The sequence below is a fragment of the Crocodylus porosus genome, unplaced genomic scaffold (assembly GCF_001723895.1).
Source record: "Crocodylus porosus isolate Cpor-Errol unplaced genomic scaffold, CroPor_comp1, whole genome shotgun sequence".
NCBI classification, from domain to species: domain Eukaryota; kingdom Metazoa; phylum Chordata; order Crocodylia; family Crocodylidae; genus Crocodylus; species Crocodylus porosus.
The window spans coordinates 190383495-190398030 of record NW_017728886.1 but is presented as its reverse complement, the minus strand read 5'-3'; the positions used below and the strand labels follow the sequence as shown (position 1 = coordinate 190398030).

The window sequence follows — 14536 nt, the reverse complement described above, 5'->3', positions numbered from 1 at the left end:
GAAAAAAAAAGAGATGGCTGGATAGAATTCAAAGTAGACTGGAAGAGTAAAAGTTATTTGCCTATCTTTCTCTAGCAATGAAAGGAAGTCTAATCTGCATAATTTGCAGATTACATGCTGGTATCTACCATTTCCTCTATTAAGAGGCTTCTAAGTATACTCTAGTTGAAAACAGAGCCCTTATGCCAGAATACAAGAAACTTTTAACTTGGCAAAGCAAAGAACAGCTTTAGCAAACTATCCCCCTTTAAGATTTGGCATTTACGGCCATCCTTCTTACAAATTCCAAAAGGATCAGTTATTTTTCAAAGGGAATCTCTCTTCCCTGCACAGCTCAGCATTGTGTAGGAGTATCAAGTCAGCTGGCCTGCCGTTAGGCATTTCACCCTCCAACCAACTGCTATGCACAAAAGTGTCAAAGGATTTCAAATGTAATCTAATGCATCTCTTCAGGAATTCTTCCCCTTTCTCTTCCCTCCCCCCCCTCCCTCGTTAGCAGCCAGCTTGGTAGTTTTCACACTTGGGAACAGTTATAATTCAATAGGTATGATTTTTCTTCTACAAGGGTACTTACAGCCTACTACTCATTTTACCTCATACCCTTTCTACACAGGTGTGCATGAGTGCTAATTTATAAAATACACAACCCTTCTCAGCTTCTAGGGCCAGAAGTAAGGAACCTATACAAACAACTTAAATAATTAGAGCTGGCACGCCAAACAACTCGAGACATAACTGGCAGATTTTTGGCAGGCTTTCTGGAGCTAGACCAGTATATGAATTGGCTTTCAGTAACAGACACACAGATGATGTGTCAGATTATTCACTCCAAATAGATTTTTTTAAAAAAGCAATTGCACACATGAATTAACAAGATCTAGAAATGGACTGCATAATTTTTAAAAGTTGCAAGCATAAAGACTTGGACACTGTTTAAGGAACCTACTGGTTGGGCATGTAGTTAGTTCATTGAGTGAATTTCATATATGACAGACAAGTCATCCCCCTGCAAAAATGCAGTATAATTTCCAGCCTCAATGATAAATTATTCATATACATAAGCATCGACTTCCTTCATAATTATGAACTGTCAGAAATCAGGCAAAAAACCACCCATCTGAGTTCCCTTTACACCCTGAAAGGGCAAAAGAAATCCCTTAGTAACCTTTTAAACCCCCTCCCTGCTTTTTTCTTTAAAATAGCAAGGAAGTTCATCTGCCTCACCCTAAAAATGCCTATAGTTATATCATTTAGGGCCTGATCCATAAAGCACTGAGGACTCCTATTGGCTCCAGTGCACTCTGCACAGGGCAAAAGAAGTGCGTGGGCCCCTCACTTAATGAAGCGTGTAGACTGTCTGCACCACAATATCCAAGTTAACGACTTTTGTTCAGATATAAAAAGGGGGCTTTTTCTTGTCGATTAATGTTATGGGCACATAGCACAACCAAGGGCTTACATGTTGGAAATCAACAAATAGAGTTAGGGTTTTTTTTGTTTTGGAGTCCCTTCCTATTTCTATTACTAATTATGATTACAGACTGCAATGGGTAGATGCTTAACAAACCAACATATAAAAGAGCAACTTGCAGCTTCCTGTGTATATCCTGTGCTGATTACCACATCTGACAGAACTCCATCTCATCTTACTTGAGACTGTACCATTAATCAAATTTCTGACATGAGTTCATAATCCCTAGCATACAAGAACAATATTATCCACTTTATTATTTTTAATAAAATAATTGCTTTAATGCAGTATTTAAAATAATTTTAAACATCTGATCAACAAGATACAGTACACAAATATGGAAAAATGCTGCACTTTACATAAAAAGTAAAGCTAAGCATTTAATTATACAAAACAATTTTGCCTGATGCCATCAATATCTTGCAAACTATAGCTTTAGAGTCAAAGTACTGCTTTTTATATATATGCTTTATGTACATATAAATACATTTACAGCATTCAATTATTAACTTTGTTTGCTATTGTTCCCCCCCAAAAAAAGAGAAAAAGAAAAAGAAAAACAAACAAAGACCCACAACTGATTTGGCACTCACTGTATTTTAGTAAGTGTTTGCAGTGGTCCTGGTAGAGGAGAATTTTTTCTTTTTTCCCCACGATAAAAAGTTAAATAGCATGCCTCAGGATTTTTTTTCCTTAAAGAAATCTCAGCATGAAGCCATTTCATACAGTCACTCCTTCCCTACCAGTTGTGTCAGGTAGCCATGCTATACAGTGCTATGTCATGGGGTGAGAAATGTAGTGGGAGGAAGGGGTTCTCTCCCTTTTACCAACATAGAGGTCTTCAGACTTATTGTCTTCTTGAGAAACCAGGGTTGCCTTTACTGACCAGGAACCAGGCAAATGGTTCAACCAGTTACTTTTCAAGCTGTTTCCTTATATTCCAAATTACGATATTCTGCACATCTTTATGATAGCACAGGTATCAGGGTAATCAAATTTACATTCTCAGAAAAGTGAATGCTCTGCCCCTTGCAAGCACTTCTCTCTTTTTTTAAAAGGTTGTTTTGGTTTGGTTGGGTTTTTTTTCTTCTCTTTAACTGTAAAATCTTAGAATTTTTCACATTTACAATTTTTTTTTGCAGTCAAGGCAGGTTACTTTTGAATTTTTGCTCCTTTAAGATTTAGTTGATCTTGTTGCTATTTCAGATAACTATTAAGGGAGACATATAGGTCTAGCTTGTTTTGTTTTTCCAGGTCTTATCAACTCTTATCAAATCTCATCTTTTCCAAACCCAGTGGACATGCAACTCATCACAGGAACTTGTGCATTTATACTCACCTTTATTTTCTTCCTCTGGAGAGAGAAAGAAAGAAAGAAAGAAAGAAAGAAAGGGCTCCCTCCCACCTCTCTCTACCTTGTTCTCTTTAAAATAGTTTAGTAATTCTCAAACAAAGAAACTGAAGGAGATGCCGAGTCAGGCAATACATTAGCTTGTTGACTGACTGCTGGTTCATGATTAAATACATTCGTCATGCTGCACGGTGCCTATAAAATTTTTATTTGTTTCCCTAAATAAGACTGGATTAGAGAAAGGCACTACACATAGAACAGATGTTGCGGACTTTGGAGTATTGAAGCATGTGACGTACATAAACTCAGTACATGTCTCAAGCCCTCAGCCTGCAAGACAGTTAAATGCATGCAGGTAGTTGGGTATTTGTGTGTGCTCAGTGTCTTCACTGGTTTACAGAGTGGTTTAAGCCAAATACTATTTATTAAAACCCCCCTACAGGTGCTAAATTAGATATATATATATTTTTTAATCTGTAAACAAAAACTTATCCTTTTAACGGATCATCTTCCGGAAATTGGAATTTCAGGACAGTGCAACAATGCTTCAGTGTTTTCTTTGGCAGTAGACAGCAAGAATCAAAATGCAAGATTTGAATCATCATTTCAGAAAAGCACGGTACAAGACTAGAGAATGCTTCATCTCCCTCTCTTGTTCCATGCAGAATATCAAGTCCCTGAGACAGACACGTGTTATTCTTGGACGAAGCAGCTGTTTTGTAAGGCTAAAACCAGATGATCCAAGAGCCGTTCCATTTCCATTCAAGCCCTAAAGAGGTAAAGGGGAAAAATATATAAGGTACTTGCTTTTCAAACAGTAGTTTATTCTGAATGGGCTGAATTATATAAATCCTACAAGCATCAGATGACGCAGAACATGGCGCTACTCAACCTTAAGTATGTATTTCCAAGAAAAACACACAAGCAATACATAAACCCTATTTTCAGTTACTACTAGTTACTCTACAAAGTGCTTGGCACTTGTAATTGGTCACTTCAACAGCAGGAAGAAAATATGTCAAGCTAAATACGATGGCAAATGATTACACAGATTAAATGCAGACACTGATAAACAAGTACTTATAAGCAATGCCTCTTCCCTCCCCGCTTTCAGTAGAAATACACTGCCACTTAACAGGGAACACAATTTTGTAGGGTAAATTCTGGGTTAAATGCTTACTTCCACCCACAAGCACTTATATTCTTCAAAAGTTTGCCACCTCAAAAGAGAAAGGTATCATTGAGAATGAACTGAAGTATTAAAATATGGTAAACATGGTAAAAAGAAAACTAGAGCACTTTAACAAACTACCAATCACACAGCCATCTGTCTGAGAAAGTTGAAAAATAAAAGGTCTCCTACCACATTATTCAAGACAGCAAATATATAAAATTAAAGTATCAGCATATACATGGAATGACTTCCTGGCCTCTAATCTGCCTGTCAATCAGCAGATTTTTGGGGGTATGAAAATTTGACTGGAAGGGAAATGACAATGGTTAGCCGTTATACATTTAGACTATTACCATGAGCTTGTGCACAGCCACCACCCATTCAGAAATGCCCAAAGATTTCTTATTAGGAAAAAAGGACGATTACCGGAACTGAACAATAGACTGGCCACTTATCTTGGAGCCAATCTGCACTATCCAGCCAGACTCTTATCACTACTGGAGGGTTCTTGGTAATGAATGCAATTTGTACAAATACAAGCGCTCAGTCTCCATAACTTCAGCAAGGCGATGCCCGCTAGCCTCAATACCACTTGGAGATGGCCTTACTTAGATGCAATCTTAACTATATCAATTCTTACCCTAAAACAGTCCTTGTAAGAAATCAGCAAAAATATTTTGTCAACTTTGCTTAGAGAAATTTGATTAAAAATATATATTAGAAATAAACACCGGTGGAAGAGTCTACAGCACTGAATGCAAGAGTTATTATAAAAGGAGAGATTTAACATTAAATCAAGAAAGATGCAACTCCCTCACCCAGAGATAAGACAGCCTGGTTTGCTGAAAAAACAGCTGTTATTCCCAACTAGCAATGCACACAGTATTCAGCACCATTTCATTTGTTGTACAGTCAATACTATTTAAAACTATGAAATGCCATCATTTGAAACTTTCAGTTTGTTAAATGGCTTGGAACAAATGTGCGTGTGGGGAAGACTGCCGGCCACGTAGCAAAAAGAGGGCACTGCTGTCATGGTAAGACATAAAAGGGTCACAGTTCAAGTTTGTCATATGACAACCCTGAAGGATCCAGGGAAAAAGAGCGCTCCGCAGTGCAGCTGCCAGCACAGGGTTGAAAACGAGGTCAATCCAACAGGATGCAGCAGAAGGCCTGAGGCAATGTTATAAATGAAACAAACCCTAAGGGATCTGCAGTAACCCAACAGCAATGTCCTTTATAATTCAAGGAACTTTATGGAGGTGAAAGTATTCTCACTCTCCAAATAATAATTAGACTAGAAGTCTTACTTTTAAAAACTAAAAAAAAAAATCTCAATCCTGTTCATTTCCTTGGGGAAAAAAAAAAAGTGGGCCCACCAAGTCCCAAAGTTTGGTTTGAGACCTGTCAGTGCTGCAAGGAAGTTGCACAAAGCAGGGGTCCCAAGCTGTCTATGTTTGTGGGGCTCTCCCTCCTGAAGGATAAATTAAATTGATAATACTTTCCGAAAAGCCTCAAGTCCTTGGAAATCATGCCCAGTGCATCTTTCTACTTGAACACATTATACCATAATACAATTTCCAGAAGGCAAAAAGCCTTTATGGATACTAGTCCATTTTAAAGAGGTAGCAAAGTCACATTTCCAACTTCAATAAGCAGCTGGCATCAACATGACTCAATAGCAAAAAAAGAATCAGAGATCAGTGGCTTGCAAACTAGCCATTTGATGCACAAGCTAGTCACTACATTCTCCAGGTTTATTTCCCCAAAAGTTAAGCCCTGCCTCCCACCCTCCCATCAAGCCGCCCCCTTTCCAAAACCCTTAGAAAACGCATACTTAAGCCACCACTGGGCTTCCACAGTCTTTTGGGTCCAGCAAGATACAAACCTAAAAAGAGTTAACTGTCAGGATGGCAAAAGGAATTAAACTGTTGGGGAATTCATCTAACACAATACACTGGGTTGCCTACAGCACAGACTCCCTTTGAAGTATCAGCGAACTACAGAGAACAGCCTAGCAGATCCTCAAAAGTGCATCATTCCAATTCCTTCTCGTCTTTGCTCCTCCCCACTCGCATCAACTTTCTGACCTAATTTTGCTTTGAACTATGGAAGAAGTGAAAGTGCTTGTACTGACACTTAACCTTGAGTGTTTTGCTTAAAAAAAAAAAAAAAAAAAAAAAGCACAACCATACACACAAACACACATTTAAGAAACCAAAACTAACAAGGACTGTGTTTACCAGCTCCTGTAGGCACAGGAGCTGCACTGGGCTAATCACACCAGTTGTCTGCATCTAGCATGTATTCCAGTTCACAGTTAATGCTAAAGACTTCTTCAATTCAGGAAGACTTGGTTCTTGGCTCCTACAACAGTAGAGGATGTGAAGCGTCACTAAACAGCAGAGGGCGCACTCTTAACTGCCCTAGCAAAGGTCAAGGCTTCTTCTGCTAGGCAATGTATGGGGGAGGGGGCAGGGGGGGCAAGGAGCAACTCCCTCTCCAAAAAACCTTCACTCAGTTTCGGCCAGAACTACAGTGGAGAAACAGATTAAAGCAACTTGCCTAAAAAACAAAGATCAGGATGAGAATCTAGGACTTCTAATGTCCAGTCCAGTGAGCAATGCTAACTTTTCCCTGGGAAATGTATTAGAACAAACGTGCCATTTGTCGAGCCGTTGATACAAATTAAATACCAAATTCCTTTGGGTTCTAAGAAAACTCAATCCTCCTTCCTACTCAAACTCAGATGGAAATCTGAGTTAATACAATAAATATTTATTAAATAGGCACAGTGAAGTCTGGTTCACACACTCTCAATTATGAATTATTTTGTCAGTACGAAGTGCAGGGAAAGAGCTAGCATGGCACAAATCTCAGGTGGATAGGGGTTTGAGACAAGATGAGGAAATGATGGAGTTTTCACTTACAATAAGTACATTTAAATCAGTGAAATAAACCTAAAAAAAAATCCATTAAGTGAATTTGCCAAAAACACTACAGTTCTCTGTGCCAATGACAGAACTCAGTATGACCTAATGCCTCATCAGAATAAGAGCCCTGCTTCGCTGTGAAAACCAGATACCACCAGGAAACAGAAGGATAGAAGAAACCCAAGTACCCAGACAACAGGCTTTATCCTGGGAACAGGCCAAGGCAGTGACCTCCAATCCCCACCTACAGCAGATAGGGAAGAATATAAGCAAAGCACGTTTAGATAATCCTGTAGCTGCGCTAACTTGAGGTAGATGAATGCAGCTTAATAACTCGCTCCACCATACACCATAACCTTACACCAAGCAACCTTTATAATGCTCTCTAGGCTGGGACCCCAGCCCAGGACCAAGAAAACAGAAGACGGAACAGAGCTGTCTGCTCCTATAGCCTGAGAATTATGCATAAACTAGGAACCTACCAAATTTGTAATTTTTGCAGAAACTGTGAAATTGGTACACCCCCCGCCAGCACAGAGACTGTGAAAAAGTGAAAAAAAATGGCTGAGGTAAGGAAGACAGAGTGCTGCAAAACAGAAAAAGGAAGGCAGGCCTGGCATCCTGCAGCACAGGGGAAGGGAGGGGGAGATTTTCACAACTGTGCACAGCTTCCCCCCCACCCCCGCCACGCTTCTGATTAGCAGAGGGTCCCCAGAAGTCCCACCCCTTCCCAGAGAACGACAGGTGGCCAGGGACTTCCAGGGCCAGATAGCCATCATTCAACCTGCAGGGAAGGGAAGGACTTCCAGGGCCCCTGACCACAAGTGTGCAGGTGCCTGCTCTGCTGTGAAAATGGCAACCAGCGTCGTGCTTGGATTGTGAAACTGGGGGAGAAGAGCCCCAAATTTGGTAGGTCCCCATGCATAACCAGGAAATTGTCAAGCTGCAGGGCCAGCACCGGTGAGGCCCAGCTGCAAAGCCAGCACCAGCGGGGCACAGTCTAGCAGGGGTCTGCGGAGCTGGGCTGGACTGCCCCAGCAGGGAAAGCAGGGAGCTGACCTGGCTCCATAGAGTCCCTGCCGGCTGGGACCCCACACTCCTGCCACCTTATTCTGGGCCCCGCCAGCACTGGGCCTGGGACACTGGTGCGGGCTCCATGCTCCCATTGGCTCCCCACCCACTCACTCCCAGTGCCCCCCAACCCCACAGTACAGGTGGGGGGCAGTACACAGCCTCAACCCCCTGCTCGCCAGCAGGGAATCCCCATGGCCAGTGCTCCCTGCTGCAGGTGCGCTTAGTCCATGTGGGGCTGTCTGGAGCAGGCACAGGCAGCCCCACACAGGCTGCAGCTGGCTACAGCACAGGGTGCTGGCCATGGGGCGAGTGAGGGGTTGCTTTCCCTGAGCTCAGCACCAGCTTGTAACCTGGTCCAGCTGCCAGCCTGGGCTACAACCCGGCTCTGGGTTCGCCCATCCATGGCAGCAGCTGTGGCCCCCCTGCTTGTTGTGCAGGGCAGTGTTGGCTGCTGCTGCCTGTCCAGAGCTCACGTGCTGGGCAGCCCAGGGGCGGCAGTGGCAAACACTGCCCAGCGCGGCAAGCGGGGGGGCCACAGCTGCTGTCACCATGCACAGCTTCAACTGGCAAGCCCAGACCTGGTGCGGGGCCCAGGCTGGCAGTGCAGCTGGGTCAAAAGGTAGTGCTGAGCGCAGGTTGGGGGGAAAAGCAGCCCCTTGCAGCCCACCTGAGGCTACCTGTGCCTGCTCTGGACAGCCCTGCACAGGTTGTGAGTGGCTGCAGTGGGGGGCGCCAGCCACGGGGTGGGCAAAGGGCCGCTTTCCTTCACGCAGGGAAGCCGCCCAGGGAAAAGCTGAGCGCGGGGGGGGGGGGGGGGGGGAAGAGTGGCCCTTCCCCTACCCCGTGGCCAGCACTCCCTGCTGCAGCCGCTCACAGCCACGGGGCACTTTTTGCCCATGTGGGCTGTGAGCAGCTGCAGTGCAGGGCACCAGCCATGGTGCAGGTGAGGGGCCGCTTCCCCCCCACCCATATTCAGCTTTTCTCCAGGCTCCTCCCCTGCCCTTCCCCCCCCCCACTTCCCTGTGGTTCCAGCGTGGGGCAGCCATGTGGTGCCAGGCCAGAAGTCCCAGCTGGGGGGGAAGGGGGGCAGGCCCTGCTGTTGTGGGACCCCACCAGGTTTCCCATGGGTCCTACTGGCCTTTGTTCCTCAGGAACCAAGGGCAGATGAACATTTATTTTCTAATTTTTTTTAGTGGTCCCTCCAGCCAGATAGAATGGGCTCGCAGGCCAAATCCAGCCTACGGGCTGTATTTTGCCCAACCCTGTTCTAGAGAAACTCCTATGGAGCAAGAAAGAGGATTACAACAGGTTAAGAAAGAATTAATTTAAAGAAGCTTTTAAATTAAGTTCTTTAAAGTATGGACTCTGTTTGGTTCTCCCGTATTAGAAAGAGCACAACTGTCAGCAATCAGCATAGTCTTTGTAAGGTCTTTATATCCAGATGAAAGTTTTAGAACTAGGAGATATATATATCTTTATCTACATGCGAAGGCAGGAGCGACATAAGCAACTAGCCTTGACACTGATAAGAGAATAGCTGCCAGTAGCACAGGGTTCTGTACAGGCAACAAACTGCCCAGGACCCTGGCTAAATTACTCCAGCAGCTATGCCCGACTGAACTTCATGCTGCTGATAATTGCGTCTATTAGTAACCAAGCTAGTTAATTTAAAACTAGCTCATGCACATCTAAAACTGCAAAACATACTGCTGAAGTGAAGTGTGGATATACTCTTACAATTTCCAATAGACAGCATTTTTCCTGCCCCTCTTTTCATAGGATTAAGTGTCCTCTACATATCACTGAATTTCATCTAATATACCATGTAATAAAACCAGAAGTCATAAGTATGGTTGCCATGCTTGACTCTGGTATACAGTAAAGACGACAGCAATTTTCATAAGATATTAGGGATGTAAAGTTTTTCTTGACCTGGGTCAGTCAGAGACCGAAGATCCAAAGTATACGTTCAAAAGTCTCCAAAGCTTTCTCAGTTTGTTGAATCAATAATTCCATACTTAAGATGCATAAGAAAAATTCCCCTCTTTTGAGAAAGAGCAGCAGTTATTAGAAAATTAATATAGTAATGTTTATATATTTTTATTATTATTACAGTCTTGTACATCACATGCTTCTAAGTAGTGGTAAAAACATAGGTCTGAGCAATGCTGACACATGTAGACCCAGATCCAACGCCGATTGAAGACAAGAGAAATCTTCCCACTGATATCAGAGAGTTTTTGGGTCAGGCCCCAGGTGAACTGCTCAAGGCAGAATAAATATTCCTATGCAGGTTTAAATATAAATGGCTCGTAAGATTAGATTTTGAACAATCTGTTATTACTGTGTGAAAGTTCAATCTGCTTTTCTAAAAAGTGAAGAAGTTGCTTCCTTAAATCCTAAAGGCAAGAATTTTTACTCCAAATGTGAGTGGGGAACAGGGATATTATAAAGCATAAGCATGTATGCTCCAAGAGTCTTATACTTCAGTATATTTACTAATTCTGTTGTGAATTATTGTACAGCAAAATCAGAGGCAGAAGAGAGTTTTCAATAAAACTATTGTAATGTAATGTAAAATGTAATAAACAAACTGTGAAGTGCTCAGTAGCTACAGAGATGAGTGTGAGGAAAGCAGTGGTGCAACTTGGTCTTGATAGCAAAACCAATGCCATGAACATCCCTGTCCTTTCAACCTTTTCCTTTCTAAAAGATGGTGCAGTCACCACTATGCTGTATGAACTGCCTCTATCCAGTATGTCTGGCCTCACTAAGTGAAGCAATGTCAGTATTAAATTATGCAAGTTCTCTGACCACAAGTGCTGTCCTTTGCTCTAGTTGGTCACTGTTAGGGTTGTTCATAAGGGTGAGGATATTCCACATTGCAAACTTCATCACTTGATTTGGACTGTAGATAAGAGTGCTCCCACTGGATGTGGTTTTCCAGCCGGGTGAAATGAGACCGACTACTTTATGGCATTTTTTCTAGCCCATTCCCCATACAGAATGGATCCTAAATAGATCAATCTGCTGCCAAATTGCATACCTGTCTCAGTTCCAAGTACAAAATCTATCATCGTACAATCATTGCCTCTGTGCAAGTCCGTGACTAAAGGCTTCTGGTAAATCACTAGCAACTACCCCAGTTGCCATTAACCCTACAACAGTAGTCCTACAGTGATGGAAGAGGGCTGTGCACGTCTTCTCTTAATATGTTGTTGCTGCACAACAACATCCCCACAATACTTCACAGGAAGGAAACCTTAATCTGATGTCAAGAAAAAAAAAAAAAAAAACTTAGACATCTGGAGGTTTCTAATCTATTGCAGCCTTCATCTGCCTTTGCAGTCAATATTAAGTATTTTTGCTTCATCTACCTGTTCTGCCACTGAGAACTTATTTTCATTTTTGAATGGCTATTAGTCTGCAAGCCTCACTTTACTTTGCAACAAGTACAAAACTCCAGATGGAATTGCTCTCAAGGTCACTGGTAACTCACAAGCCTCTTTACCACATCATTAAGGATGGGAGGTATGGTGCAAATAGTTAAGCATCTAAAAGCTAAAAAGGAGAAATATTTTGCCTTTGAGTTTAAAAAAACAAACAAACATAAAAACACCGATCAATCAAGTGGGCTAGGAAAAAAAAGGGTTTTCACAAAAGGACATAGTTTAGCCCATAAAAAGCAAAGGGCATTTAGTGAAAAATATTTATAGCTTTTTAAGTGACAAACCAGACTAAAGCAATGTTAAGAAGCCCTACTTTGGCAAATGTCAGTCTTCTAGTTATAATCCTGTATCCACAGTACTGACTACAAAGCTACAATTCTTAAAACTGGGTGTAAGAAAAATAAGTCAATTTTTAAAAACAAATCTGTTAAAAAAGTTATAAACTATAAAAGGTAGATCAAGCTAGGTCTGAAAGGCTTAGATCTCCAGCTGTTTTTTGCAGCTGAAAACAAACGTGTACATTTATGATGTTATCTTTAGTCTACAAAAGGAGCTTCACTAAGCTGTCAGATCTATGAAACAGAATATTCAGCTACATATTTTTCTTTCGATTTCATTGTGACATTTCTACAAGTCCTATCAAATGTAGGCAACAACATGTTTTACATATTGAAACAAATTACAGCAAATGTAATGTCAGTTTATTCACTATTATGCCCAAGATTCATGTACACACGTCACTTTCTATGGCTACATCAGATGCTTAATCTGTACCTGGAGGTAATGACTACTGTACAAATATGTCATGTTAGTTAACAGACAATTATTAAGCTGAAATTTTCTGGCTCTTTGCCACATCATTTTAAGCAATATATTGTCAACTAAATTATAAATCTCTTGACCCTTCACATGTCATCAACATTTAAGTGTTACCAATATGTTCAGCCTAAAGCTACAGTGCAATTAGTCATTTAAATTGCAGATATCTTTCACACACAAAAAAGAATTAAGTTCGTCTCTGTACACAGAAAGCCCTACATGGGCCAGGGAGTTGTATTTCTCAGATACATGAATGGCAGTCTAGAATATTTTAGCCTATTTACATGGAATTTTTTTATATCAGGAGGATGGCCTAATCTGACAACTTCCAGGATATTCACAGCTGAAATAAACTCCATCTGTATCTGACATGGGTGTGCTGGGGTCTTGCAGCAGATTTAATAAATAAATAAATAAAATCAGGTCTCATTTTCAGGATTGTGAAATACTTCAACTCTCCTGTTCAGCTGAGGTACCACTGGTCTGTTAACTCTTTCATTGTCTGATGATTTAAAGGAGGCACAGCACTTTAAAGAGTTTACACTTGTGAAATGCAAGCAAAAATCCATCAATAATATGCATGCCAACAAACCCTAAATGTGGAAGGTAAAATACTCGAGCGAGTCAAATTGATTAATTTCCTCTGAATGCCTATCTGTACACAAGTAGACCAGTTATGAATTAAAGCAGGGGTGGGCAAAGTCTGGCCAGTGGCACACTCCATTTCCTAGCAGCCCCTGCCTGCCTGCCTCACTGGCCCCAGGATCATGACAGCGCAGGGTTCTGCAGACTCGTTGGGAGCTGCTGGGAAATGGAGTCTGGCTACCAGCTGGATCTGCCATTTTGCCCAGCCCTGCTTTAAAGCAATTGCTTTCTAGCTTCATTTTTTGCAACTTAAGCTGCTTCAGATATGCTAATACTCAGCACTCCAATCAGAATGGAAGTTGGGTATATCCCATAGGATACGCAAGCACAAGCCAGTCCTCATTTTATTTTGACCCAGCAGTTAAATATGATTGTATCTTTACATTTTATATTCAAGTTCATGAGTTATGTTCATGCCCATGCGTGGGAAATCTCATTAAGAGATGGCTAAATTTGAAAAAAGTAAAAAACAAAAGCTCAGAAGATTCTGGTTTTCTTTGCAAAGGTAAAAATGTGTCCTTCCTCTTTTATTGAGAATTAAAAAAAATATGGCAAGGGAGTTTATAAAGTTTGCTCATCTTCCAATTCAGTAAAATTTCCCTGTTTTTGGGATGCAAGACAAAAAACCTAAAGAGTTAAATCTCGAGGACTGCTCCACCTTTTGTATCCCAATGCCCACAGTTAGGAAGCAAGGATTTTTTGGAGAATATCTTGTACTGGACCAAAAGTATAGCCAGCTTCTCCTGCCTAAAGAGCATTAAGGGTGGTTATAGACATGCTTCAGGAGTGGGGGTGGGGGGAGGCTGTAATTAGAGGAGGTCCAAGAGCTGCTCTAATTAAAGTGCTGGAGTGTCATGTGCATCAGTGTCCCTGTGCTGATACATGACACTGGAATCTGCTGGAGCGCTGTAATTACTGCACCTCAGAGCAGCCTCACTGCATGTGCATAGGTGCCCCATGTGCCCAACAGTTCGGCTAACATCTTCCCCAATTATATAGTTGATCCAAGAACAGTTATCACCCCCAAAAATCTCACATTTCCTGGATTATTATGGCTACTCTAACAGAACTCCAACCCCACCTAGGGTCTAGAATCATAAAATATATAGTTATAGTAAAATAGAAGGGCACAACTGAAAAGATGTGTGGGTTTTTTTGGTTACTTTGGAATGCAAATTGAACCAAGCAGCATGCATTTTTGTAATGGGATATTCTCAAGAGGGCTTTCCCAGATTACTCATTTTGAATACTGGCCTTCAATGTTCAAGATAAAGGGAAAAACAAGCTACCTTAACAAGAGCCACAAACAAGAGATGAAAAATAATTCTCATTATATTGGTCTTAGACTCTAGCCCCAGAATACTAGCCTTATCTTTGTTTCACAGTCTTCACTGATTTTCACTGTAACCCTCTGAAATCCAGGGACAGGCGTACATCACTAGTTATGATAACATACAGTTTACTGGATACTGGAACGGAACAAAAAAGGGTAGGTCCCTGTCTACAAGAGATAGCAATCTAATTCAAATATAAAAACAATGTATAAAGATAATGGAGTGGTAAGAGAGAAAATTATTCTAATAGCAGATCACATGTTTATGTTAATGCATCTATCAGCTT

At 41.6% G+C, this 14536-nt stretch overlaps 1 protein-coding gene across 1 annotated transcript in view; it reads right to left on the bottom strand.

The window, feature by feature from the left end:
- Nucleotides 1-2567: 2567 nt before the first annotated feature.
- TAF4B (TATA-box binding protein associated factor 4b) overlaps nucleotides 2568-14536 on the bottom strand; it is a gene marked incomplete at its 5' end in the record, with an annotated part of 118258 nt that continues 106289 nt past the window's right edge. The window contains one exon of the mRNA XM_019541568.1: nucleotides 2568-3591. Coding sequence (XP_019397113.1) covers nucleotides 3424-3591 — 168 coding nt within the window. The remainder of the gene's footprint in view (nucleotides 3592-14536) is intronic.